We start from the raw sequence: 24,770 nt of genomic DNA, 5'->3' as shown, positions 1-24,770 counted from the left end.
TGCTTCATGCAATGCTTCAGCATGCAACAGGACTGAGCAGCTGAGCCTGTGTTTAGAATGTAGTTGTAATAAGTGCATCACTCAGCCTGGTGTGGAGACTTGGGTGGAGCGTCAGAGATACATCTCATATATCATCACTCTGTAACTCTCGCTCTCTTTGGCCACACGGCTCCGTGGAGCAGGCACAGGTGGGGGTGTGGCTTCTTTGTGCAGCAGGGTGCCTTTTTAAAACATTCCATGTGACAGGCCACCAGTGCAATCCTCGGCGCATAATTTACCCATCAGAAGATTTAAAATACAATCATTTATATATATATATATATATATATATATATATTACACATATATATATATATTCTCATATACACTTGTTTGCAGAAATATATATGTACATGCACATATGCACAAGAACATAAAATATGTGTATTCACATGCATACATCATCCAATGAGATAAAAGACCAGAATCACTAAAGCTGAATGGTGTCAGTAGGTAGGAGAGCAAAAGTTAGGTCATCAAATTTGATTTGAAGATTTCCAAAGAGGAAGAGGATTTTACAAAAGAGGGAGAACTGTTCCAGAGTCTCGGAGCGGCGATGGAGAAAGCCCTGTCACCTCTGGATTTTAATCTGACAGCCAAAAAAGGAAGATGGCAGGTATGGTAAACATTACAGGATCAGAGTCTTGGCGTTTTCATCCGCTAGCATGGCAGAAGTAGCCTTCATTGTCTGCTGCCATTGTGTTGAATAGAGGATGTCTCATTTTGGGATGACCTGATATTTCAGACTCTGCTACCACCTACTGACTCCTGCGTTTCCTCCCTGACTGCAACTCTTAGATTATCTATTGCACAGCAGCACAGTGTTAAAATCCTGCTGCTCTAATTGTTCACTCAGTAGGTCCTGCTATGTAACCTGTGCACTGTTCGTCGGTTTTGATCTGCCTAACCCGGAGAGGCAGTTGCCAGCGGCCTTTGAAGGGAACACAGTGACATTAGTGGCTGAAATAAAGCAGGGAAGGAATTCTGTGTGGTTTAGGAATCATATTGGGACTATAGGATTGGGTTACTCTCTCTGTGGCAGTGTAGGCGCTCAGACCCTAAAATCCCTGCTGACTGGATGTCTGGTGGAGAGGGTGCAGACAGCCGACACTAATCCGGCCTCTCAAACACACAGAAACAATCACACACACACACAAAGGCAAGGGGATCTGCAGCACACGCTTAAAACACACATGTAAGTCCTGTTTGATCTGTATCCAGGCACTTTGTCGTGTGAAGCTGGGGGCCGATATGCTGCGTGCATTTTTCAGCTTCTTTCATTTGAATAAACAGTTAGTGGGGGGTCTGATCACTGGGCTGTGCTACACGTCCAGCGTGGCATCAGAGCAGCTACGATCCAAACACAACATCCATATGGAGACATTTTAGTTCATGGGCACATGCAGCACCGTTTCATCCTAAGTGGGTCGGATCAATAAAAGACAAAAGATGTGCTTGTTTAAAAAAATAAATCTAAAATTCACATCTTGGACATGTAACGTGTATTTAACCAACCATTTACAAATCGATGGCGTGTGACGGCTCGGCTTTTCCACATAACTGTAGTTCAGATCTCTGACTCTGCGCCTCTACACGAAATGAAGAGTTACTTAAAAGTGACGGGACCCTTTCAAACCCTGACCTGGCAACACTGTCTCCTGCAAACACGTGAATAGTCCCAGTGTTTGTCAATCTCTGCAAAGCCTTCCAGTGGGCTCGGCTGGAGCCTTTGCTGGTCCGGATACGGCCATATGTTTGACACAACTGATTGATAACAGTCTGTGGAGATGCCTGTGACCTCCTGGTTTATGGAATATATGATCATCATTTTTTGATATTTAAGATTTGCACCTTGGTACAGTGCAGAGTAATTACATAAATAATTGCTTTTTAAAAAAAACATTTTTAAGGACGGATCCGTTTGTGGTGCTCATGTTGAGACGCAGCAGATTTGTGTGCTCCGGACAGACAGAGACAGACAGAGATTGGATGATGACGATGATGATGCTCTGGTAACCCCTCACCTAGATCATCCTTTTGTGCGCGGCGCGCTGCAGGCTCATATCTCTGCGCTCTTGCCCAGCTGTCACCCCCGGCATTGGTCCACCGAGCAGACACACGTAGGCGCGTATCCGACCGACCCAACCCCCTTTTCCTCCGGCAGACCGACGAGCCCGGCGAGCGGCAGGACTACCAGGCAGCGACGACCCGCAGCTGCAGCTCTGAGCGGAGGACTTCCCCCCGACGGAGTGAGTAAAACGCGCTGTTTTTAGAAGCGGAGATGCTGTTTTGCTCTGCAGAAAACAGCCAACGTACAGTTTTGTGTGTGTGCGCCGGGTAAGCCGCGGGAGGGGGAGGGGGTCTCTCCGGATTCCAGTCTGCGTTGCCGGGTGGAGATCAGTCGTGTAATTGCGGGATCATAAACTGCGACTTGTTTTTCTATGACGCATCTTTTTAGTCCCAAATAGGCGACACGTTCAGCTGGAAGCGCGGCTGCAGCGTTAGCGTCGTTTGCGTGCGGCTGCACGCGCCCGGGGTCTTTAAGGTTTTACTTCCTTGCAATATAATGCGTGGAAACTCTACACGAACTTAATACGACTGCAGAAATGGCCTCATTTATTGTGTTTTTGGCGTGTTGTTGTTTTCACGTCACTGTTTGTGCGTTCCAGCCTGAAATTCATCGCTGCACCAAATGTCTCGCGTGTAACCAGGATCATCACGCCGTGCTTTTGCGCGACTTTGCGTTGGAAACGAGTTTAATCTCGGCTGTGTTCTGTGGTCCGGCTCAGTCCCTCCCGGCGAAACTCGTGTCTGAACACGTTGTTGGAACGGGGGTGTGTTCCTGAAAGCCCCGGCTCAGCCAATCAGCGGCGGCGGCACTCCCACACGGTGCCGCTTGTTTACTACTGAAACTTGGCGCTGATTGGTGGAAAGGTGGGGGAAATCGGGCTTTGTGCTGCGTTTGGGTGCACAGAAAAGAATGGGAGAGATGATGCGTGTCCCCGAAGAATCCCTTTGGTGCCGGTTTCTAAGCAGTAAATAACGTTTACATGCAAGTGAATAAAGAAATATGCAGTTCTTTAAATAATTCAAGGATTTCTTTTTGGTACAGTGAAATATGATGCATGATGAAACTGTATACCGTTTAAGCACCGCTTCTTTTATGTTATTATTGTACGTTGTTTTGCTTGTTTCTTCTTCTTTTATACCAGTTCATATAACTCAAATAAGAAAGTTGCCACCAGCTTCTGTATATGAATATTTGATCCTAATAAGCTAAAAGCTTAACATGTTCATCTGAAAAGCGATAACACAACCAGGTGACACTTTTGCACCTCAGTCTGGGAACTTTAGAGATGTTGCGCAAATGGAAGAACGCAGTCTTACATATTTGTTTAATATGTGCGTTGAAGGACATGTCCTGGTCAAAAATGACTCCAAGGTTCCTCACAGTGTTACTGGAGGCCAAGGTAATGCCATCCAGAGTAAGAATCTGCTTAGATACCATATTTCTAAGATTTTCAGGGCCGAGTACAATGACCTCAGTTTGATCTGAATTAAGAAGCAGAAAGTTAGCGGCCATCCAGGTCTTTATGTCTTTAAGACATTCCTGCAGTTTAACTCATTGGTGTGTGTTATCTGGCTTCATGGACAGATAGAGCTGGGTGTCATCTGCATAGCAGTGTAAATGTATGCTATGTCTTCTAATGATGCTGCCTAGGGGAAGCATGTATAATGTAAACAGAATTGGTCCTAGCACTGAACCCTGTGGAACTCCATAATTAACCTCAGTGTGTGAAGAGGACTCTCCATTTACATGCACAAATTGGAGTCTATTAGATAGATATGATACAAACCACTGCAGCACAGTACCTGTAATACCTACAGCATGTTCTAATCACTCTAATAGGATATTATGGTCGACAGTATCGAATGCTGCACTAAGGTCTAGCAGGACAAGCACAGAGATGAGTCCACTGTCAGAGGCCATAAGAAGATCATTTGTAACCTTCACTAAAGCTGTTTCTGTGCTGTGATGAGCTCTGAAACCTGACTGAAACTCTTCAAATAAACCATTCCTCTGCAGATGATCTGTTAGCTGTTTGACAACTACTCTTTCAAGGATTTTTGATATGAAAGGAAGGTTGGAGATTGGCCTATAATTAGCTAAGACTGCTGGGTCTAGAGATGGCTTTTTGAGTAAAGGTTTAACTACAGCCACCTTGAAGGCCTGTGGTACATAGCTGATTAGAGATAGGTTGATCATATTTAGGATTGAAGCATTAATCAATGGCAGGACTTCTTTGAGTAGTTTTGTAGGAATGGGGTCTAAAAGACACGTTGATGGTTTGGAGGAAGAAATTATTGAAGTTAACTCAGAAAGATCAATTGGAGAAAAAGAGTCTAACTTAACATCAATGGTACTAAGAGTAGCTGTAGATAATATTACATCTGTAGGATGATTATTGGTAATTTTTTCTCTAATGATAAAAATTTTATTTGTGAAGAAGTTCATGAAGTCATTACTAGTTAACGTTAAAGGGATGGTTGGCTCAACAGAGCTCTGACTGTTTGTCAGCCTGGCTACAGTGCTGAAGAGAAACCTGGGGTTGTTCTTATTTTCTTCAATCAGTGATGAGTAGTAAGATGTTCTGGCTTTGCGGAGGGCTTTCTTATAAAGCAGTAATCCATGTTGTTTCTGATCTTTTATACATATAGTTTAGATTTTTTGCATTGTTATTGATGTAAGCATGAATATACTCCAAAATGCAGACTCTTTAGAAAATTTGTGTCATTGACTTTGTCAAAAAGCACCAAAACACACAGAAACACTGTGAATCCACAGCAAAGTCGCCAAAATATCTGGATTATTCCTGCGTTTACTGAATGCAGCATTGCACCCACCCTCTGTGAGCTGCAGGCCACACTGAATCTACCCAAATGCCAAATTAGGTCTCTATAAGGCGTCATGAGTTTCCTACTTTATCGGAGTAGACAGCAAAACTCCAGCAAGACTGCGATCAGATCGAAATCCACTCAGGTCTGTGTTCCCTTCAGATCCCTGCAATCCTTTTCAAATCTCCTGTGGTGTTGTTGCGCTGCACTGCGAGGCGCAGAGATGCAAGATGGAACGAGTGTTTGCCAACAGTCACTCGTCAGCAAAGCTGCCGTCTGTTTACATCCCCATATTTATTGACCGAGCATATTTGTCATTTGATGCCGTGGTTCACCACGAGCATATTCTCCCTGGATGGAAATAGCCTTCATCATTTAATCCTTTTAAGAGGGAAGCTGGGCAGAAATTACGACCAAAGTTACCGAAGGACGTTTGTTTGTGGTAAAGTTTTACGTAACGTCACAGTCCGACATCGCCGAGGTGCACTTTAGCTGTGGGAAGATGAATAACGCTGTGACATATTTTCATTCGGCGTCCTGTGTGTAGGGAGGTGTCACACTGTGCTGAGTCCCTCAGTGTGCGGCAGCACCAATGGCAGCTACGGGACCCGAGGACAGAGCTGGAGCGGGGCCAGACGGGACGCCGACCTGCCCGGTGGGACGGCAGGCATGCGTCTCTAAGACAAAGCAGGGCAGCAACGGGCCTGGCGTGCAACACACTCTGGTGAGAAGCCCGACAGCGATGACATGTATTCTGTTGTGTCTGTGCGTGAAATTCAGGCTTGCATGGCATTTTGAGCACATTAGAACCACAATAAGCAAAAAGGTACGCGTCCCAAAGTTCAAACCCAAACTGAGAAAGAACTCGATGCGATCATTATTTCTTTCCACTGTGTTAGATGTAATGCACTGCCTGGTCAGAGGCTGGCAGCCACTTCCTTCGCACGCTGTCTCACTGGCAGATTATGCCGTCTGCGTGCAGGACGCCACAGATGGACAGGAAATATTCTCCTAACTGCTTTATTCGTGGCCACAGTGGGGCTCAGGAGCAGGGTACCGCAGACGCATGTAAACAGCTTAACCCGTATAAGGCCTGAACAGTGTTTTGTCTGTTGTGCCACTGACGAGCTGAGTGGACGGTTTCTGTTGAACCAGGGTGAGACACTAAATGGACAACTTTTCCAGGCTGGAACGAGGAACTCACTGTGTCATTGCCTCGCTTTGAAGGTGTACGGACAGAGCTGCGTCCAGGCTGAGAGCGGCCGTTACAAGAGCAACCTGGCTGCTCCGCTGCCAGTGGGACCCACAGTGCACCTCGTCACCGCGCAGGCGCCATACAGGTAAGGCACAGCGAGGCATAGACTGTACATGTGCATATAGAAAAGATGATGTCACTCTTTACTGAAAGCTCAGTGTTAGCCGTGTTGTGGATTTGTTTCTTTGTTTTGGGAGGCACAAGTTACTATACGTGCTAAGTTAGCATCTAATGCTAACACATTTGGTTAGCAGCAGTCTGATGATAAACAACAGAATGTCAGTGACTGAAAGAAGCTCGAGCACAGACGTGTGTGTTTTAGGGCTGCCACGATTAGTCGACTAGTCACGATTACGTCGACTATCAAAATCGTCGACGACTAATTTAATAGTCGACGCGTCGTTTGAAGCTTTGTAAGATCCCAAAAGACGCAGGAATAAGTAGTAGGATTTAAGAGTGTAATAACGGACTGAAACAGAAGATGGCAGCACTGCATGTACAAGGATGCCAGCTGCCGTTAAACCCCGAAGAAGAAGAAGCTGTGTCCCAGAATTCATAGCGCGGCGGCAGCTAGTTAGTTTTAATATTACTCTTATTATTCTTTCTGGGTCACAAAATAAACGTTTAACATATTTTCAGGTGAGAATGTAGCTGTGTAAACCTCAAATATCTGCTCAGTTTATCAAGACACCACATATTAACCGCATGTTAATCAATGATATAAGTGACCATTTACCAGTCTTTGCATCTTATAATTGCCATTATAAAGTGAACAATGATGGACATAAGATTATTTACAAAAGAATAAGAACAGAGAAGACATTAAATTGTCTTAGAAATGAACTTTTAAAGCAAGATTGGAATATTGTATTTGAACAAACAGAAGTTAATAAAGCTTACGAAGGATTTTTAAGAACATTTAACACATTACTTGATAAAAACTGCCCAGTAATTGAAATCAATAGGAAACACAACTATGCAGGAAGACCATGGATGACTAAAGGACTACAAAATGCCAGCAAAAAAAAGAATACCCTATATCGAGAATTCATAAAAAAGAGAACAATAGAAACTGAAAGGAAGTATAAAACTTACAAAAATAAATTAACTAATATAATGAGATCCTGTAAAAGAGAGTATTATATTAAAAGGTTAGAACACAATAAAGATAACACAAGAGATATATGGAATGTATTAAACAGTATAATCAAAAATGAATCAAGGAATAATGATTACCCTGGGTACTTTATAGAAGGGACAAGAAGTATTAATAACATGGAAGAGATAGTAAATGGCTTTAATGAATTCTTTGTAAACATAGGGCCAAAACTGGCAGAAGAAATAAAGGTTGATGGAATAGAAAGGGACACTGGTGAAAATATTGAAAGGAATAGTAGCTCAATGTTTTTAAGAGCAGTGGAAGAGAAAGAGATTTATGACATAGTTAGAGGACTTAAGAACAAAACCAGTGCAGACTGGAATGATATTGATATGGTAACAGTAAAGACAGTTATTGATGGTATTGTAAAACCATTAAAATATATATTCAACTTGTCGTTTCAAAAAGGGGTTTTTCCACAAAAAATTAAAGTTGCTAAAGTTATTCCCATTTACAAAACCGGTGAAAGGCATCATTTTACAAACTATAGACCAGTGTCAATACTCTCCCAGTTCTCTAAGATACTGGAAAAACTTTTCATGAAAAGATTTGACAGTTTTGTGGAAAAATATGAATTAATGACAGATAGTCAGTATGGGTTCAGAAGCAACAGATCAACAGCTTTGGCATTAATAGATTTAATGGAAAAGATAACGGAATGTATGGATAATAAGAGGTATGCGCTCGGCGTTTTCTTAGACCTAAAGAAGGCATTTGATACTGTTAATCATGAAATTCTATTAAAAAAACTGGAAAAGTACGGGTTTAGGGGAGTGGTTTTGGAATGGTTAAAAAGCTATGTTGGGAATAGGCAACAATATGTACAAATAAATGAATATAAATCTAATTTGATGGATATAGCTTGTGGAGTACCTCAAGGTTCAGTACTGGGTCCAAAAATGTTTATTATGTACTTAAATGATATCTACAGAGTGTCGGAGATTTTAAAGTTTGTAATATTTGCAGATGACACCAATATACTGTGTTCAGGTGTGGAATTGCCACAGGTTTTGGAGATGATCACACAGGAATTAACTATATTAAAGAAGTGGTTTGATATAAATAAATTATCATTGAATCTAGATAAAACCAAATTTATGTTGTTTGGAAACCAAAAGAGAAACATCAAAGTAGAAATATGTGTTGACAATGTATATTTAGAAAGAGTAAATGAAATAAAATTTCTTGGGGTGATCACTGACCACAAGCTCTGTTGGAAGCCACATATTACTTATGTTCAGGGGAAACTGGCACGGGGCATTGCCGTCCTGGGGAAAGCAAAGCATATGCTGGATCAGAAAGCACTGCACATTTTATACTGTGCTTTACTACTGCCATATATGAGCTACTGTGTAGAGGTCTGGGGAAATACATACAAAAGTAACACACAAACAATAACTGTAATACAGAAAAGGGCCATTAGATTAATAAATAATGTGGGGTACAGGGACCATACAAATGCACTCTTTGTCAAAATGCAAGCTATTAAATTCCAAGACTTGGTGAAGCTTAAAACAGCGCAAATAATGTATAAAGTACGAAATAAATTGCTTCCAAAAGAAATCTGTAAATTGTTCATAGAAAGAGAAGGTGGGTATAACTTAAGAGGGAAATGGAATTTAAAAATACAAAGTGCTAGAACAACTTTAAGAACGATGTCTATCTCAATTGCAGGAGTTAAATTATGGAAAAGTCTAACAGAAGAAATAAAAGAAAGTAAAAACATAAAACAGTTTAAAGTAAAATATAAAAACCTGATTTTAAATAAGTATAACAATGAAGAAAACGGGGTTAACCCAGGACGGTAATGTTGCTGGTAATGGTGTTGTGGTTCTTTTTTGGGTTTTTTTTTGTTTTGTTTTGTTTTGTTTTGTTTTGTTTTGTTTTTCCATAATTTGTGCATCTGCAAATATAAACCTTCTGTTTTTTTTCATATGAAAGAAACTATACCCTGGTGGGGATTGCTAATTTCTTGTTTTTGATTTATGTATGTTTTGTTTTGTTTTGCTTTACTTTTGTTTCATATGTTGTTTGTTTTAATTTAAGAAAATTTATGAATGAGAGGTAAAACGTGAGGGGGTAGGGACAAATAAGTAAATACTTCTACCTACTCCTTTTCAAACAAATAATGGAATAATATATTGTAATGATTGTGAAGGCTCATGTTTGAAATGTTTGAAATAAAAATGAACTGAACTGAACTGAACTGAACATATTTTCAAAAGCGCTCCGACGTTTTCAGAGACGTCTGTTACCCACTAGCTCGATAGCTAGCCGGGGGCTAGGCTAACTAGAGCCGTGAGAACACCGGACTCCCGCTAATCGTTTTCAAACCCACCGCCGTCTTTCACTACTCAGGTTAAACATGATATATAAGTCACTTAGATAACTTAAAATGTTATTGTTTGGCTTTTTTTTAGTATTTTATTTGTTCCTGAGTAAATCGGTTTGGCTGAGATTAAAGTTATAGTTTTTACACAGCTGAACAATTGTCAAGCAGACAGCTGATTATCAGAAGTGTGAGATGCTCGAGAATATACTCCGGTGTCCTGTTATAGTTTAGATAGCAAGGAGTTTATTAAACTTCACTGAAACAATCTGCAGATTTCATTAAAATTTAATAAACTATCATCTTGTCTTTATTTTTTGTTAGCACCTGAAACACTTAAAGCTGTAAGCTAATGATAGTTATATAAGAGCAGATGCTGCTGGTGCAATAAGCTGTACGTTTTACATCCAATGGATGATGATCTGATTAGTCGACTATCAAAATAATCGTTTGTGGCAGCTCTAGTGTGTTTTCATTAAAAAGGCTCCTAAAGGCAGCAAAAGCATAAAAATGGCCGAGGGCAGCAGGTCACCTATACCTGTGTCCAGCATTCAGTTTTGACGCCTGTATTGTTGTTATGAAGAGGTGAACTATCCATACAGGCTAAAGCTATACGTTTGTGTCTGCAGTAAAACTGAGCCTTTTAATATGGGACTCTATGGGGACCGACTCGTTTGAGACGGCCTCAAGTGGCCAGTAGAGGAACTGCATGTGTTGGCTCCTGGTTTCAGATGTTGCTGCTTGGTCAGAGTATGTGAGGGCGGACCTGATTTTACCGGAATATTTCTGTATGTTATCTTTAGCTTTCGCAGCCCGGAGTCGGTGGAGATGGATGAGATCATGGCAGCCATGGTCCTGACCAGTCTGTCCTGCAGCCCCGTGGTCCAGAGCTCTCCACAAACAGATCCTGGACCTGGTCTGTATCTCCTCAACCACATATTCATTAGCACCAAGTCACAATAGCAGTCACCTCAGCACTCAGTCAACAAGCACTTGGTGACAGTGGGAAGGAAAAACTTCCTTTTAACAGGAAGAGGTGAACATAAGTTCACAAATATGGCACGCACTTCATTAAAGGTTTTAGCAGAGCTGTAACTTTATAAGCTTTATAGAAAATAAACAGGTTTTATTTGTCCAGTCTTCAGTTATAATAATGTGGACTTTGGTCCAGTAGGTGGTCAGCAGTTTGACACGGCATGGAGTAAACTATTAATAGTTTATAACTCAACTAACTTCTGTAATATTTGCTGTAACAGAGATGTTGTAGCACAGATCTGACGATAAGAATCGAGAACAGGATTTGATGGAGGAACTCCTTAAAGATGCCCAAACAGCTGTTTCACACACAGCTGCTGTTCAACTGTGACACAAAGAAATGGGCTCAACTCACTCCAGCTCCAACCCATGTGTGTTATTCAATCAGCGTTTATTAGCTTGATAAACATTACCTGCTATTTTTAATGTTTTGGCAGAGCAATAAACAAAGTATGTGTGAAGAGGGAACAGAGCAGAAAGGAGGGAGTAAACAGATGCTGAAAACAGGCCTGGCAGCAGCACAGGAGGCTGCTGTTCGCTGTAGGACGGGCAGAGGGGTCACAGCACGAGAAGCTTTTCATCCCAAAAAGCAACAGAGAATATTTGATATTTAAACCAGAAGGTTTCAATTTATAGACACCGATTTAATGCGGGAGTCCGTTTCCCTCAGCTCTGTGACAGACTCGAGGCTTTCTTTGAGACACGGTTCTACCTTCCTCTAGCTGGCTCATCATCCTCACCCGCTGACATGGAGTGCGGCGGAGGCGAGCTCTCAGACAGCGGCAGCAGCGGCTACTGGAGCTGGGACCACGGCAACGTCAGCCCGGCGCCCTCACCGTCCGTCACCGAGATGGACAGCAGCCCCGACGAAGGCTTGCACATGGAGCTGGAGCAGGGGGAGGAGCTCGCTGCCAAAAAACCAAAGGTGCACAGCTGCTCCGGGAAAACTGAAGACGCCGCTATAATCAACACAGCCTTTCTGCAGTTTGGACATGTCTCTGTGCGCGCTCACCCGCCGTCTGCGCTCTTCCTCCCGCAGAGCTCCGTCAGAAGTGTGTACAGATGCCTGTGGCCCAGCTGTGGCAAAGTCCTCACGTCTTCAGTCGGCATAAAAAGACACATCCGTGTGCTGCATCTGGGGTGAGCTGGCACTTTGAACCTTTTCATGCATCTACAGTCACTCTTAGCAGAGATGTGGGAACAATTTTGCTTACAGTAGATTAAAAAAAAAACAAAAAATTCGGGCTCAGGTGGGGAGGGGCTGAATCCACCTGAGCAGAGAAAAGTAAAAAGTTGTTTCCTGGCTCAGGACGAACCTCGGCGAGGCGACGGAGGCTGATTTGACACAAATGTGTGCAAAAACAAGAACGTATCATAATGATCTATTATTATGAATTAACAAAGGTGTCGCTTTCAGCTAACGGCGGTGTGTGTTCTGTACAGAAACACAGCCATAAGAGCAGTTACACAATCACCTACATGTTATGTGCGCACAATGTGTTTCATGTTCGAAATTTAAAAAAAATATCTGTGGTGAGAATAACTGCACAAACACTTGTTCCTGGCCAATCAGATTGGACGTTCGTCCTCAGACTGTAGCACGAGGCTCCATCTTCATATACTATTCCAAATTAATATTTCATCTTTCTATTTAAAATTGCATCACTTCTCTAAACGCTCCATTTCCAAAAAATTTGAATTTTCCCACAATTATTTCATGGTTGAACAATACTGTGTAAATATGTGTATTTAAAATATTCTTTATTTTTTCCATTCTTGGTGATGATGCAGAGTTTTCTTTATGATGTTGGGAGCAGCTGGAAGCAGTAAAATATTCCTGTCATTGCACAAATGGCCAAAAATACTTTATATGATGCTTTATATGCCGTATCATATAATGTTAGTCATCCACTAAAAATAAGTATTAATTGGTGACTTTAAGGACACGCTGAAGTTGGATGTTTTTCAGGTGTTCGCTGGTAGTCTGAGCCGAATTGAAACCAGACGGGTCGCCTTCTGGAACATTTCTCAGCTTCAAAACAACATTAAAAAAACAGGAGGGAATAAAATTTTCAGGTTGTGGAAGAGCTCTGCTCGCTTAGGGGAAGGGAGATTTTCAGTCTGGTAGTAAGTGCTGCTCTCACTAACTCTGCAAACACACAACTCACTCTTTTTCTCTGTGTGTCCACTGGTGTGTCCACTGGTGTGTCCACTGGTGTGTCCCTGCCACACATGCACAGCAGTGGGTCAGACCAGTCCCAGCGAGAGGAGGACTTCTACTACACCAAGATGTCCTGTGACACTGTCGATCCCAGTCCAGCTCCAGCCCAGCAGGCTCTGGGCCAGGCCTCGTCCTCTCATCTCAGCTGGGCGTCCTGTGGTTCTCCTCCAGGCTCAGAGCTCCTCCCAGCTCACAGACCCAGGTCCAACTCCAGCTCTGGGCCGGGCCTGAGCAGGCCCAGTCAGCTCAGCCAGTCGGCCCCCAGCAGCTTCTGGCAGATTCACTCGGAGCACCTCTATCAGGTGGGTAGAGCACTGTTGCTCTCCATCTTCACCCATACATGTTGTTAAAATCGTAAATCGTTGAAAGTCTCAGATAATGACATCAGCGTACGTACGAGCATGTCAGAACGCTCCGTTCAGTTTCTGCTCGTGGCTCTGATGTTAGTAAGACGCCATATCCCCAATATGGTCGTCAGTATGGTCCAATATGGCACACAGACCTGGATGCTCCACCCACCCACAGTTCAAACCTTCTGTTTATGAGCCAATCAGAGAAATGTTGACTAGCTAAAAACATTTTTTTAACCAAGGTGTTAATGAAATAAGAATTATTATGAACTGTAAATCAAAGCTGCTCTAGTAGAGTCCATGAATTAAAACATGTAGCTGGGAATGAGCAGAATGGGTTCATTTTCCTATTTAATATTAATAAATTAATCGCTGGGGTGGATAAAGTCTAAATGTTCCCTTACTGCTAAAGTGTCTCAGATCCTGAAAGGCCCAGTCAAAGTCAACTGAAGTGCTGTGGTGGGATCTAAAGAGAGCTGCGCATTAATGGATGTCTGCAAACTTCAATGACTATTGTTTAAAAAAGCAGTGAAGATTTCTCCACAGTGATGTCATCACACACAAATATGTGATTCAAAATGACAACATCAAATTTAACCTTTAGGTTTCCAGTAACAGTGTTGGTCAAGTTACTTGAAAAAAGTAATCAGTAACTAATTACTGATTACTTCCCCCAAAAAGTAATCCTGTTACTTTACTGATTACTTATTTTCAAAAGTAAATAACTACTTAGTTACTCAGTTACTTTTTAAAAACACGATTTACAACCTGAATAGGTGATAAAGTGATAGATCTTTCAGCCCAATTCTACTTTTTCTACATAATCATCATACAAAATGTAATCAAATGGAAAAGTCTCTTTTTAAAACTTGTTTTATTAGTTTTAATCTTTTAACTTTATGCATCAAGCAAACATAAAATTATCTGCAACATTCTCTGACTGGAAGAAATTAGTTTAACATTTAAACCTATTTTCTGCACATTCCAGCACATAAAATAAAATATTTTGTGTGTTTACACTCAGTCTTTCAAATAGATGCAAGTAAAACACAGCAGAAAATAAATAAAGTCAAAGACTAGCGGTCCTGTTGCTCTATTTTCACCTGTAAAGCAGGAGTGGGGTAGGCGGAGGGTTACCCTGGTGCAGGTGTGCAGCGGTCAGTGGAAGAATCCGCGAGTTTCTCTGTGAGTTTCCCATTACGTCGTAGCTACTCGGTAGGGGTGGGTTTTTATAATCGATTTATCGATTAAAATCGATTCTGGCTTGGATAACGTAAAATCGATTCATTAAAATCCTGAATCGATTTTTTAATATAAATTTATTTTGCCCGAAATGCCAGAATCTCTGGTGAAATCTCACAAAATTTCAACAACCACCAAACAGCTAAGACAGTAAATGAGAGCAGGAACACGGATTCTGCACTTAAACACACAGCGCGACCCGCGGATCAGAATCAGTTAGATGTCGCCTTTCTCACGGTCGGGGCTGAAAGCCAACAGCTCGCTGATTCTGATCTGTCGGCGGTTCAGCGCTTTGTGTTCACGCCCTTAATGTGCTGATTCTGAAGCTGTTAGTTTGATGTCTCTCCAAACAATATTGACCGAACCAGCAGCAAAAGAAGATCCAAACTACGCTTCACATAAACATCGTCATGTATTCACTCTTACTTTTACTGTTTTGCTTCGACCACAGCTCTCTCTCTCTCTCTCTCTCTCTCTCTGTACTGTTTTCTGCATTATTCGGTTGCTTGTTACGCACAAGACTACCGTTGTTTACAGCGCTGTCGGCCGATGTTTTTTTTCCCGTTTTATATACTTCCGAAAAGAAAACCTAATTTCTGCCGTTCAATACTGAACAAATTTAAACTTTTTTAAAATTATGCAAAATGCAAAACGCTTACCGCTGTAACTTCAGAGGTAATTTTCATGTGTTGATTAATGTTTTCTTTCGTTTTTGATGTACTGCAGAATATTTTTATAAAATCCCAGGCCAGGAAAATCGCCTTCATGTTTTTCTGTGTTTTATCTTCAGCTACTTTGACACAAAGGCATCTGCTGTGATGCTCACACCTTTGATAAAGTCTTGCGTGTGTCAGCTTCCTTTTTATAGATACAAAAATATGTAAATGTACTGATCTGAATTATAATATTTCTGACTGTCAAAATTTCCCAGATTCAAATCGAAGTGAATCGAATCGAATCGAATTAAATCGAATCGTGGATCGAATCGATTCGGGACCTTGTGAATCGGAATTGAATCGATTCCAGAAATCAGTGACGATACCCAGCCCTACTACTCGGTGCTTGTTTGGAAGTTTAGGGGTTTTTTCGCTGTAAAAAGAAGTTTTCTTCCCACGCACAACGGACACTAATGTTTTTGTCACTTTTTATGGAATCAAACTCAAAGTAAGGTCAGTACTTCCACGCTTTAAACGCTGCACGCTCATACTCTCTCTGCACTCGATATATGATCCATTGTTGATCTGCACACAGCTGTTGTCATGAACGTCGCACTCGCTTACGTCACTGTCATGAGACATTCTCGCAAAAAAATCACGGTTTTAGTAACGCAGTAACGCAGCGTTCCTACGGGAAAGTAACGGTAATCTAATTACTGTTTTTGCAATAGTAATCCCTTACTTTACTCGTTACTTGAAAAAAGTAATCAGATTACAGTAACGCTCTGTCCAGTATAACAAGTGTCAAAGAGCAACTGTTACCTTTAAATCTAACCTCAAATTCAAATTGTATTTGTCACATAAACAATCATACACAGGACAACATGCAGTTTGTTCCAGAATAAAACTAAAATGAAAAATCAAGTTAAAACTTTAAGGTGAGCAAATCAGCAGTTAAGAGGTTATTATTGAAGTGCATGTATTTGTTATTAAGTGCACAATGATGTGATATGAGAGAGACCAGATACATGTTGTTATTAAGTGAACGTGCAATGGTGTGTAGAGATGTGTGGAGAGTCCAGTCCTACAGCCGGTTGGCCAGGAGAGAAGCTCCTCATCTTTCTCTGTGTCGGCCTTATGCGAGCAGAATAGTCCATTGTTGGGATGGGGGAGGTCTTTCATGATTTTCCTGGCTTTGGTGCTGCACCCCTGGTGTAAGTAGACTCCAGGTAAGGCTCGTCTGTCCTGCTTCGTGCTGTTCCCATACCAGGCGCAGATATTTCCCGACAGGATGCTCGGATGGTGCAGGAGTAGAACTTCTTGACACCTTCTCAGGTAGGTGGAAGTCTCTGAGTCGTCTGAGGAACAAGAGACGCTGCAGGGCGATGTGAACACTCGGGTATCTGCAGTTGTCTACTCTCTCCACTGATGATTGTAATTTCTCACCTGCTTTGTGCTGAAGTCCACAATCAGCTCCTTAGTTTTTCTGATGTTTAGGAGAAGGTTGTTCTCCAGGTTCCCGATCTCCTCCAGGAAGGCCTTCTCGACGTTATGAGAGATCAGGCCCACCACCACAGTGTCATCAGCGAACTTAAAAATGGAGGTGTTGTGTGACGTGGCTACACAGTCGTAGGTGTGCAGTGAGTCCAGCAGGACAACGCAGCCCTGTGGAGCTCCGGTGCTGAGTGAGGTGGAGGGGAGACTTCCCACCCTCACTGATAAAAGCTGTGTCATGTAGAGTAGAAAGAACATATATATGTTTAAAAATGCAGGGAGTAAAAATTCAATGTCAGAAGAAAAAACTAAACTACAGATGCTTGAAAATTCTACTCGAGTAAAAAAGTATTTGTACTTCATTACTTCCCTCCTCTGGCGTCTGTAGATGTAGGAGTCCAGTTGTAAAACTGGGAATCATACCTGTCTACCTGCAACAGTGAAGCTGGGCCCAATATAAACTTTTGTTTTTCGAAGCTTCGACGTCGTCTAGAGCAGCGGCCGCCAACCCCCGGGCCTCGGACCGGTACCGGTCCGTGAGTCGTTTGGTACTGGGCCGCGAGAGTTGAGGTTCAGGTGTGAAATGTATAGTTTTCAGGGCTTTTATCGGTTTTCAGCGTTATTTTGTTATTGTTTTTATCATTTACTCGGTTTTCCTGGGTCTTTTCATGTGTGTTATGAATAAATCTTCTTTTTTCGGTACCGGTACCAGTTTTATTTTGTTGTATTTATCCGCGACACCTTAAAGGCCGGTCCGTGAAAATATTGTCGGGCATAAACCGGTCCGTGGTGCAAAAAGGTTGGAGACCGCTGATCTAAATGGTCTTTGCAGGCTGTTCAAACTAAATCATTCTGACTCTGTTTAGCTTCGGGGCATTTTTTCCAGTCATGTAAGTTTGGTCACAGGATACCTGTGCAGCTGGCTATAATTTCAATAATTACTTGTTTTCTTCGCCGAATTGGAGTTGACAAGAAGAAGGCGGCGTTCTGGGGAGTGAAATTGTTTGAGGGCAATGTAAGGAGACAGCGCGGTCCTTGTTAGCATGAATTATTGAATGTCAGATTTAGTGCATGAGCACTGGAATTCACCTTCTAAATGTCACTTTTTCCCACTGGCCTCCAGGAATCCTGGCTCTGTGTGGAAACAGAAGCAACTGTCTCGATTCCCCTTCTGCGAAATAGCTCAGCTGGGTCGTGAACTTCATTTTACTGCAGTTTTTGTTCACGCGTCTCGTGTTACGTGGTCACGGTGTTGTTGCAGACGTCCTCTTTACCCAAGGCCCCCGAGCAGATCCCCTCTGTAACGAATCAGTGAGCTACAACTTTGTTTATGCATCACAAAGCAGCACATTTCACTGGTGACCTGCATTTACCCTGTACCACGAGCCTGTAAATGGATGCTTTGTGACAGTGAGAGACCAAGCTGTCTGCTCGCTCGCTTTCCCACGGAGATGAGACTCTAACCAGCCTGCAAAAAGCAGAAAAACATCTCCCAGTGCAAAAGTACGGCGGTTAAAACCTGATGTACACATTCTGAAAAATGTTCCTAACAGACCTTTTTAGAAAGCAGTAATGTTAGGCAGTGTTTGTGCCACATCTGTCTTTCTTCCTGCAGGCAGACACTCGAGTGAGAGTGGGTTGAACTGCGGGTCGATGTTTCTGTGTGTCACAGCTGCCGGCGGCTCCACATGTCTGTCCACAGCGCTCCACTGACACTGGCTTGTTTTTTCTCTGCTATAGACACGCCCACTGTTACTGATTGGGTTATCGCCGTGGATTATCATCATAATATTTAGCCGTGCAGATACTTCCTACCACCTCCATCACTCAGTGGGATGTGATGCGATGCAAATACTCAGACGCTTTACCAGAGGGAGTGGGAAGCAGCTTCGTCGGAAAAAATGGTTTATCACGTGGAAGTTTAGTTGATCGTTATGGGGAAAAGTCTCAAACTGATTATTTTTGTAACTATCTGGCGCCCGAGCTGATGTAAGGACTCGTTTCAAGTGTAAAAATTACCTGCTTACACTCAAGTGAAGCCAACCACAGTTCTCTTGAATTGTCATCATCATCATCATCAACTTTATTTATAAAGCACTTTAAAACAACCACAGCTGACCAGTGTTGCCAACTTAGCGACTTTGTCGCTATATTTAGCGAGTTTTCAGACCCCCTTAGCGACTCTTTTTCTAAAAAGCGACTAGCGACAAATCTGGCGACCTTTTCTGGTATTATTGGAGACTTATTTATGACGACTTTTTGACGTGAAAACGCGTATCGCTCTCACTCTCAACAAGCAGCGGTCCTGCCGTGGGCGCCTCACCCGTGCCAAAGCGCTCACGGGTGGAGGATAGTCCTCCCCCAGCTGCTATCAGGGCAGGAGACGTTCACACCTGTGCGTCCAAACTAGTGATGTTCGATTCGTGAACGAATCGTTCAATACTCGAGAATCACTTTACTGACTCGTGAATCATGATTCACAAGCCCAACTGACTCACTGACTCATCCCTGTTTCTGTTAGCAAACTAATTCGCTTAGTAGAAATATATCTAGCTTATAATTAAAATTGTGGGGGGGGAAAAACAACAGCCAGTTTCTTAACAAAAGCATTTCTGCTCTGAACTGGAAGAAAAAACCCTGAGTAGAAGCTCACATCAAGAAAATAGCTCCTCGGTTCACAGTAGCATCGCTCTGCTAACATGCTAACAGCACATTTGAGCTACTCACCCCCTCCCTTCCTGTGCTGAATCGTAAGCGTAAGCGAATCACTCAGGACTCGCTCACCCCCTCCCTCCTGTGCTGAATCATAGAGGAACGAATCACTCAGGACTCACTAACCCCCTCCCTCCTGTGCTGAATCATAGAGCGAACGAATCACTCAGGACTCACTAACCCCCTACCTCCTGTGCTGAATCGTAAGCGTAAGCGAATCACTCAGGACTCGCTCACCCCCTCCCTCCTGTGCTGAATCATAGAGCGAGCGAACGAATTACTCACTCACCCCCTCCCTCCTGGCTCACAGCTTCTTCTTCTTCTTGGTTGGCAACCAATGTTAAGGCGCATTACCGCCCCCTGGCTCACAGCTCAGTGGACATTTAGATGAGAAAATATATATTTAACACATTTAAGGAAAATACTAATAAAATACAAATAAACAAAATAAATGTTTATTAAGCAATTTTGATAGGAAATTGCTTAATTTTAGAAATGTTTTTGCTCTTTTTTGCTCTATAAAATAGTTGTTGTTTTTTTAGAATCATTCATCTTAGCAGTGGGATTTACATGAAAAGAGAAACAAATTAAGTTTGAGTGAAAATGTAAATTTTTTGCACTCTCTGGTCAACTGACTCAGTGAATCAAATGACTCAAAAAACCCGATTCACTTTGGTGAGTGACTCATTAAAACTCGATTCAGTAAAAAGAATCAAATTTACCATCACTAGTCCAAACTGCAAAAGAATCGCGCATGAGTTCTTCTTTTACTGTTAGGCTGTTTTGTGGATCACAAGGTTTAAAACTACTTATAAACACACACTCTCACACACAAAGTAACTCCATCAGAGTGCCAATTTCGGGTCACTTTTGCCAGTCCAGGCCTGGATAAAGGAGCAGGGTTGGAATTGTGACATTAAAAAACAATAATTGCTAAAATAAATTTAATTTGTAGTTCTAAATAAATTCTAACTGCATTTAGGACGTTTTTTACTCACTTTATGTCTCTTCCACAACGTTATTTCTCTCTCCAGCAGCGTAGGTTACAATTACATTAGCATGACAAATTATGCAAATTAGGTGATGACGTCATTTGGCGACTTCTAGCGACTTTTAGGACAACCAATAGCGATTTTCCTTAGTAAGGAGTTGGCAACACTGCTCCTTACATTATAGAGCCAAACGTGAGCAGAGAAAAAGACCGACTGCTGATCGTTACATAACGAGCACAATGCGCTCACAGCCAAGTCGCGTGAACGGCACAAACTGTGTTGCATTGGCCGCAGAGGGAAACATCATGGTTTTGTAGCGCAGTGGTGGTTGTCACATGTCCATAAAACAGCACAGGAGAACTCGTTCTCGTTCGTTCTGGAATAAGCTAATGGGTAAAACTGCTAACGTCATGACCACCAGCTCTCCCAGTCCTCACCCTTTCAAAGCCGCAAACCAAATAAGTGACAGATGGATATATGTAATATATATATTATGTAATATATAATATGTAAGATGGCATTATTATTGACAAACCTGCAGTATTTTATGCTGTTCTCCTTCACTTTACGTGACAGTAGTAGTTATCTTGCTGCCATTAATGTTAGCTAGCTAAACAGCTATGCATTTTTTATTGGTAAATATTAAATAAAAGCTAAACAGGATGTAAATATTGGACTTTAACATGGGAAAAGATTGAGTTGTATCATTTCTAACATTTGCCTGGTTCTTTATTCCAAGTTTCTTTTTTTTTATTCTGAATTCACACATGTAAAAATGCTAATAGCAACTGTAGGCTAATAAGATACATTAGCTTTGTTAGCAGTTGTAGCTTATATAAATACACATTACAATATTGAAGCCTGTCAATCAGGTCCAATAGAGAACCCAGGTCGATTTATTTCCTCATGTACTGTAGGTGTGTCAGTTTAATGTGCATATAAGTCTGTTTGCTAACGCTGCCATATTAAAGTGATAATAGGCTGTAGTGTAGTGTGTTCATGTCTTTTCTGCTCAACTCTGCTGCCCAACATTAAACTTTTTATATTAAGCAGTTTGAGATCCTGCACATGTGAAGAATCTGTCTGTCCTTTGTTGCGTCCCCCAGGCCTGCAGCCCTGTCCTGTCTGTGGCCCCCAGAAGCCCTGGCAGCCATGGGTGGACCGCCTCCACCCCCGGCCTCAGCCACAGTAACACTCCGGTGGGTCTTTTGTCTGCCTTACATGTATCTTTACATATAGTAAGGTGGGAGCATTACCATGTCCAACATTTGATACTGTTGCACTCATAGTGGGCAGGGGGCTTCGACAGCTCTGTTGCTGTGCAAAGGCCACATGTCTAACTCTTCCACCAGAGGGCGCTGTTGTGCCTAAGCTTTGGTTGTGTCCTCAGATGGTGAAACCTCGCTGTCGGTCGGTCAGCGTCGGAGAACAATGGCTCCAGCAGAACAGGCTGCAGCCAATGAGTGTGTCGCCCTCCTGTACTCACTGCTCCTTCAGGTGAGGCATTCATGGTGTTAACATTTAAACATTTCTAATGCTCCGCTTCTTTGTGTGTAGTGCTTTTTTAAGCTAATGTGCATGTTAATTCAGTTCAGTTTTATTTATAAATGTCCAAATCAGGACAGTTGCCTGGTAGTACTTTCTTTTGTAAAGTAAAGACCCCCATGAGCCAGCACTCGGCGACAGTGTGAAGGAGAAACTTCTTTTTAACAGGAAGACAAGGCTCGGGGGGCTTAAGTCGGGCGAGCTTTAAAAATTGTTATTGATGATTGATGTTGATCGCCTCTGTCAGTGCGCCCCAGGGCAGCTGTGGCTACAGTGTAGCTGCCATCACCAGTGTGTGGATGTAGTGTGAAGCGCTTTGGGGTCCACAGGGACAAAGTAAAGCGCTGTACAAACACAGGCCATTTACCAGTGATGAAACGTTTTGATCCTAAGTTTTCAGTTCGGCTGCTTACAAATGGAGCTTTTTCTGTTGATTGTAGTATCTGTCCTCTGCTTACATCACATTTCCATGAGCTTCCTGCCTAGAAAAGTTTGTGTCTTTATTTGTTGCCCCTTTCTGACGCTCGCGATTCGTTTCTCTTTGCAGGAAGGGCCGCGGGGAGGCCAAGAAGTGCCGCAAGGTGTACGGGGTGGAACGCAAGGATCAGTGGTGCACCGCCTGCCGCTGGAAAAAGGCCTGCCAGCGCTTCCCGGACTAGAAGCAGCCGAGGCCATGGCGAGAGAGAAAGAGCGTGAGAGACGTGGATGGACGGATGCGTTACAACAAGAGACTTTTATCAAAAAGAGAATATAAATCAGGGCCCGAGAGCCATCAGCTGTTTTACATGTGTGTGTTTTTTACTTTCAACTTGTTTCTTTTCTTTCCTAAAGGAATGCTTCTGGACTTTTCTGTATCTTTGTATCTTGATCCTGAAAACTGAAGTCTGCGATGGTGCTAGCTGTTGACTGACTTTGACCTACGTGATGTGTAAGCCTACAATACTCTTTATCCAAAGGTCATATTACTACTCCTGTAGCTCCACTCTATTAGACTTGGCTGTTTTTGTTATTCCGACTTTCTCTTCCAGTGGTTACAGTGGTTATGATGTACATTATATTGTGTGCTCTGAGTTACGTACGAGTATTTTATACCGTTTTTTTTTTTAATTATAATTATTTTAATCGTCTGGTTCAGCCCATGAATTGGGCAGATATTTTTTATTATTATTTTCATGTTTTTGGCACTTTGTTGGAATATAAACTCACGAGAATAAGCTAAAAGTTCTTTCCATGAAATGGATTTCCTTCCTGCCCGTGTGTTGGCGTACGACCAGTGTTAATGGTTCTGTTCCTTGAAGCCGTGACGGCAATGGGACGAGTGTGAGGGGAACGAGTTTGCAATAGCAATAAAAACGAGGAAATATATTGTCAAACACATTAAAAAGCACTGAGAATTTGAGCTGCTTCCTGTTGTTCTTGTTGTTCTGCACGACAGTCCACGAAGGAAAGAGCAAACATTTTATTGCTTTTGCCACAAGACTCAGAACAATGGTGTGATGGTGAAAATGTGCTGACATGTTCACAAATTCCCATTTCTTTCTCTGAGAAACAAACATGCACGTGCACACCTGCATCTTCTCTGCAATCAGCCACACACTGCAGAAACGATCAGCACCGTCTATGAATATGCAAAATCACGGCTGAAACAACAAACAGCTGACGTGCACAGTTCCTCTCTGCATTAAGTGGATGTCACGAGTCATTTCCTTGGACCTCCTCTCCTGTCTCACCGTGCAGTAGATGCCCAACGATCACTGGCAGTTTCATCCTCCTGCGCTTTAAACGGCCGTGAGGAGGAAAACGCCTCCGGCTGGAGAAGTGTTTGAAAGCAGGAGGACTCTTGTTTCTTTGTTTGCTTCACTCCTGAGCTCTGCTGCCTCATTTTCACAATTAAAGGATAGTTTTGGAAAGCTGGAATTGTTAGAGGGTGAGCTGGGTTAACATTTGAAATCCAGGTTTAAGCCATAAAAGAAGGAGAATTTATTAGGAGTCTCTTTTAAAAATGAGAAACTACTCCTCAATATTATTTGTTCATAATTAATTATAACGCATTAATTATATCTCGTCTTCTATTCTCAGACTTGATTCTTACAAGTGAAACCAAAAAGGAAATAATTATTGTTGTTATTAATTATTATTGCTGGACACTACCGTCCTTCTTTACTCAAAAATGTTTCCTATTTATTTGTTTTTTAATGTTTTATGAATTTATTCTGTTAGCTCGCCGTCTTATGTTAATTTGTACGTTCAGTCTAACTCCTGGGAAACATCCGTACACTTCCACATCCGAGCCAAAGCATCCCAGGCAGCGTGATCGTTCCTCGGACACTAGAGGGCAGTATTGCTCCACTGACAGCAGCGCTGACGCAAACCTGATGGTCATTTCTCAGAGAAACTCATGACGGGAACAGTTTGCAATAAAAACTTCACCTTATTGCAGAAATAACAGATTACAATAGAAAAAAACACTTTTTACTGTCAGTGTCCAGAAAACCAATTTATCTCATTGTGTTTACTTAATTAGGTTCCTAAGCAGGGAATTAGATTTTTATATCATTAATTAATAGTTGGTGCTTCAGCAGCTTCACCGTCTGATATAAAATCATCTGATCTTGTGTCTGCTCTAACTGGGAAGCTGAGCAGTTAGCAGCTGTACAGGAGCCGAGTATTCCTAAATCTAGGAATACCTAGACTGTGATTCCAAAGAGGAAAACAAAGTGCTGCCTTCATGTTCCAGCCAAACATGCATCAAAGTACTTTCCACATCATTTCACTCTTCAATTAAACCAGTTCTCCAGTCTCATTTGGCCACTTTTTATTATACGACACACAAAAATATATTCAA

At 42.2% G+C, this 24,770-nt stretch overlaps 1 protein-coding gene across 5 annotated transcripts; it reads left to right on the top strand.

The window, feature by feature from the left end:
- The first annotated feature begins 1,935 nt into the window (after positions 1–1,935).
- znf395b (zinc finger protein 395b) lies at positions 1,936–23,324 on the top strand. 5 transcript variants are annotated; one of them, XM_085133799.1, is made up of 10 exons: positions 1,936–2,288; positions 5,483–5,659; positions 6,091–6,275; positions 10,482–10,594; positions 11,436–11,638; positions 11,753–11,853; positions 12,957–13,236; positions 21,487–21,579; positions 21,771–21,877; positions 22,473–23,324. In XM_085133799.1, the coding sequence occupies exons 2-10, from the start codon at positions 5,528–5,530 to the stop codon at positions 22,582–22,584; spliced, it is 1,326 nt and encodes a 441-aa protein (XP_084989925.1). In that variant the 5' UTR covers positions 1,936–2,288; positions 5,483–5,527; the 3' UTR covers positions 22,585–23,324. The 5 variants fall into 5 exon arrangements, with proteins under 5 accessions (XP_084989925.1, XP_084989923.1, XP_084989926.1 ...); XM_085133797.1 differs by having other exon boundaries at positions 12,954–13,236; XM_085133800.1 differs by having other exon boundaries at positions 1,939–2,288; positions 6,121–6,275; positions 12,954–13,236.
- Positions 23,325–24,770: the final 1,446 nt, after the last annotated feature.

The sequence above is a fragment of the Neolamprologus multifasciatus genome, chromosome 15 (genome assembly GCF_963576455.1).
Source record: "Neolamprologus multifasciatus chromosome 15, fNeoMul1.2, whole genome shotgun sequence".
NCBI lineage: Eukaryota > Metazoa > Chordata > Actinopteri > Cichliformes > Cichlidae > Neolamprologus > Neolamprologus multifasciatus.
Note: the sequence above shows the minus strand (reverse complement) of the source record. Positions and strands in the feature narration are given on the sequence as shown.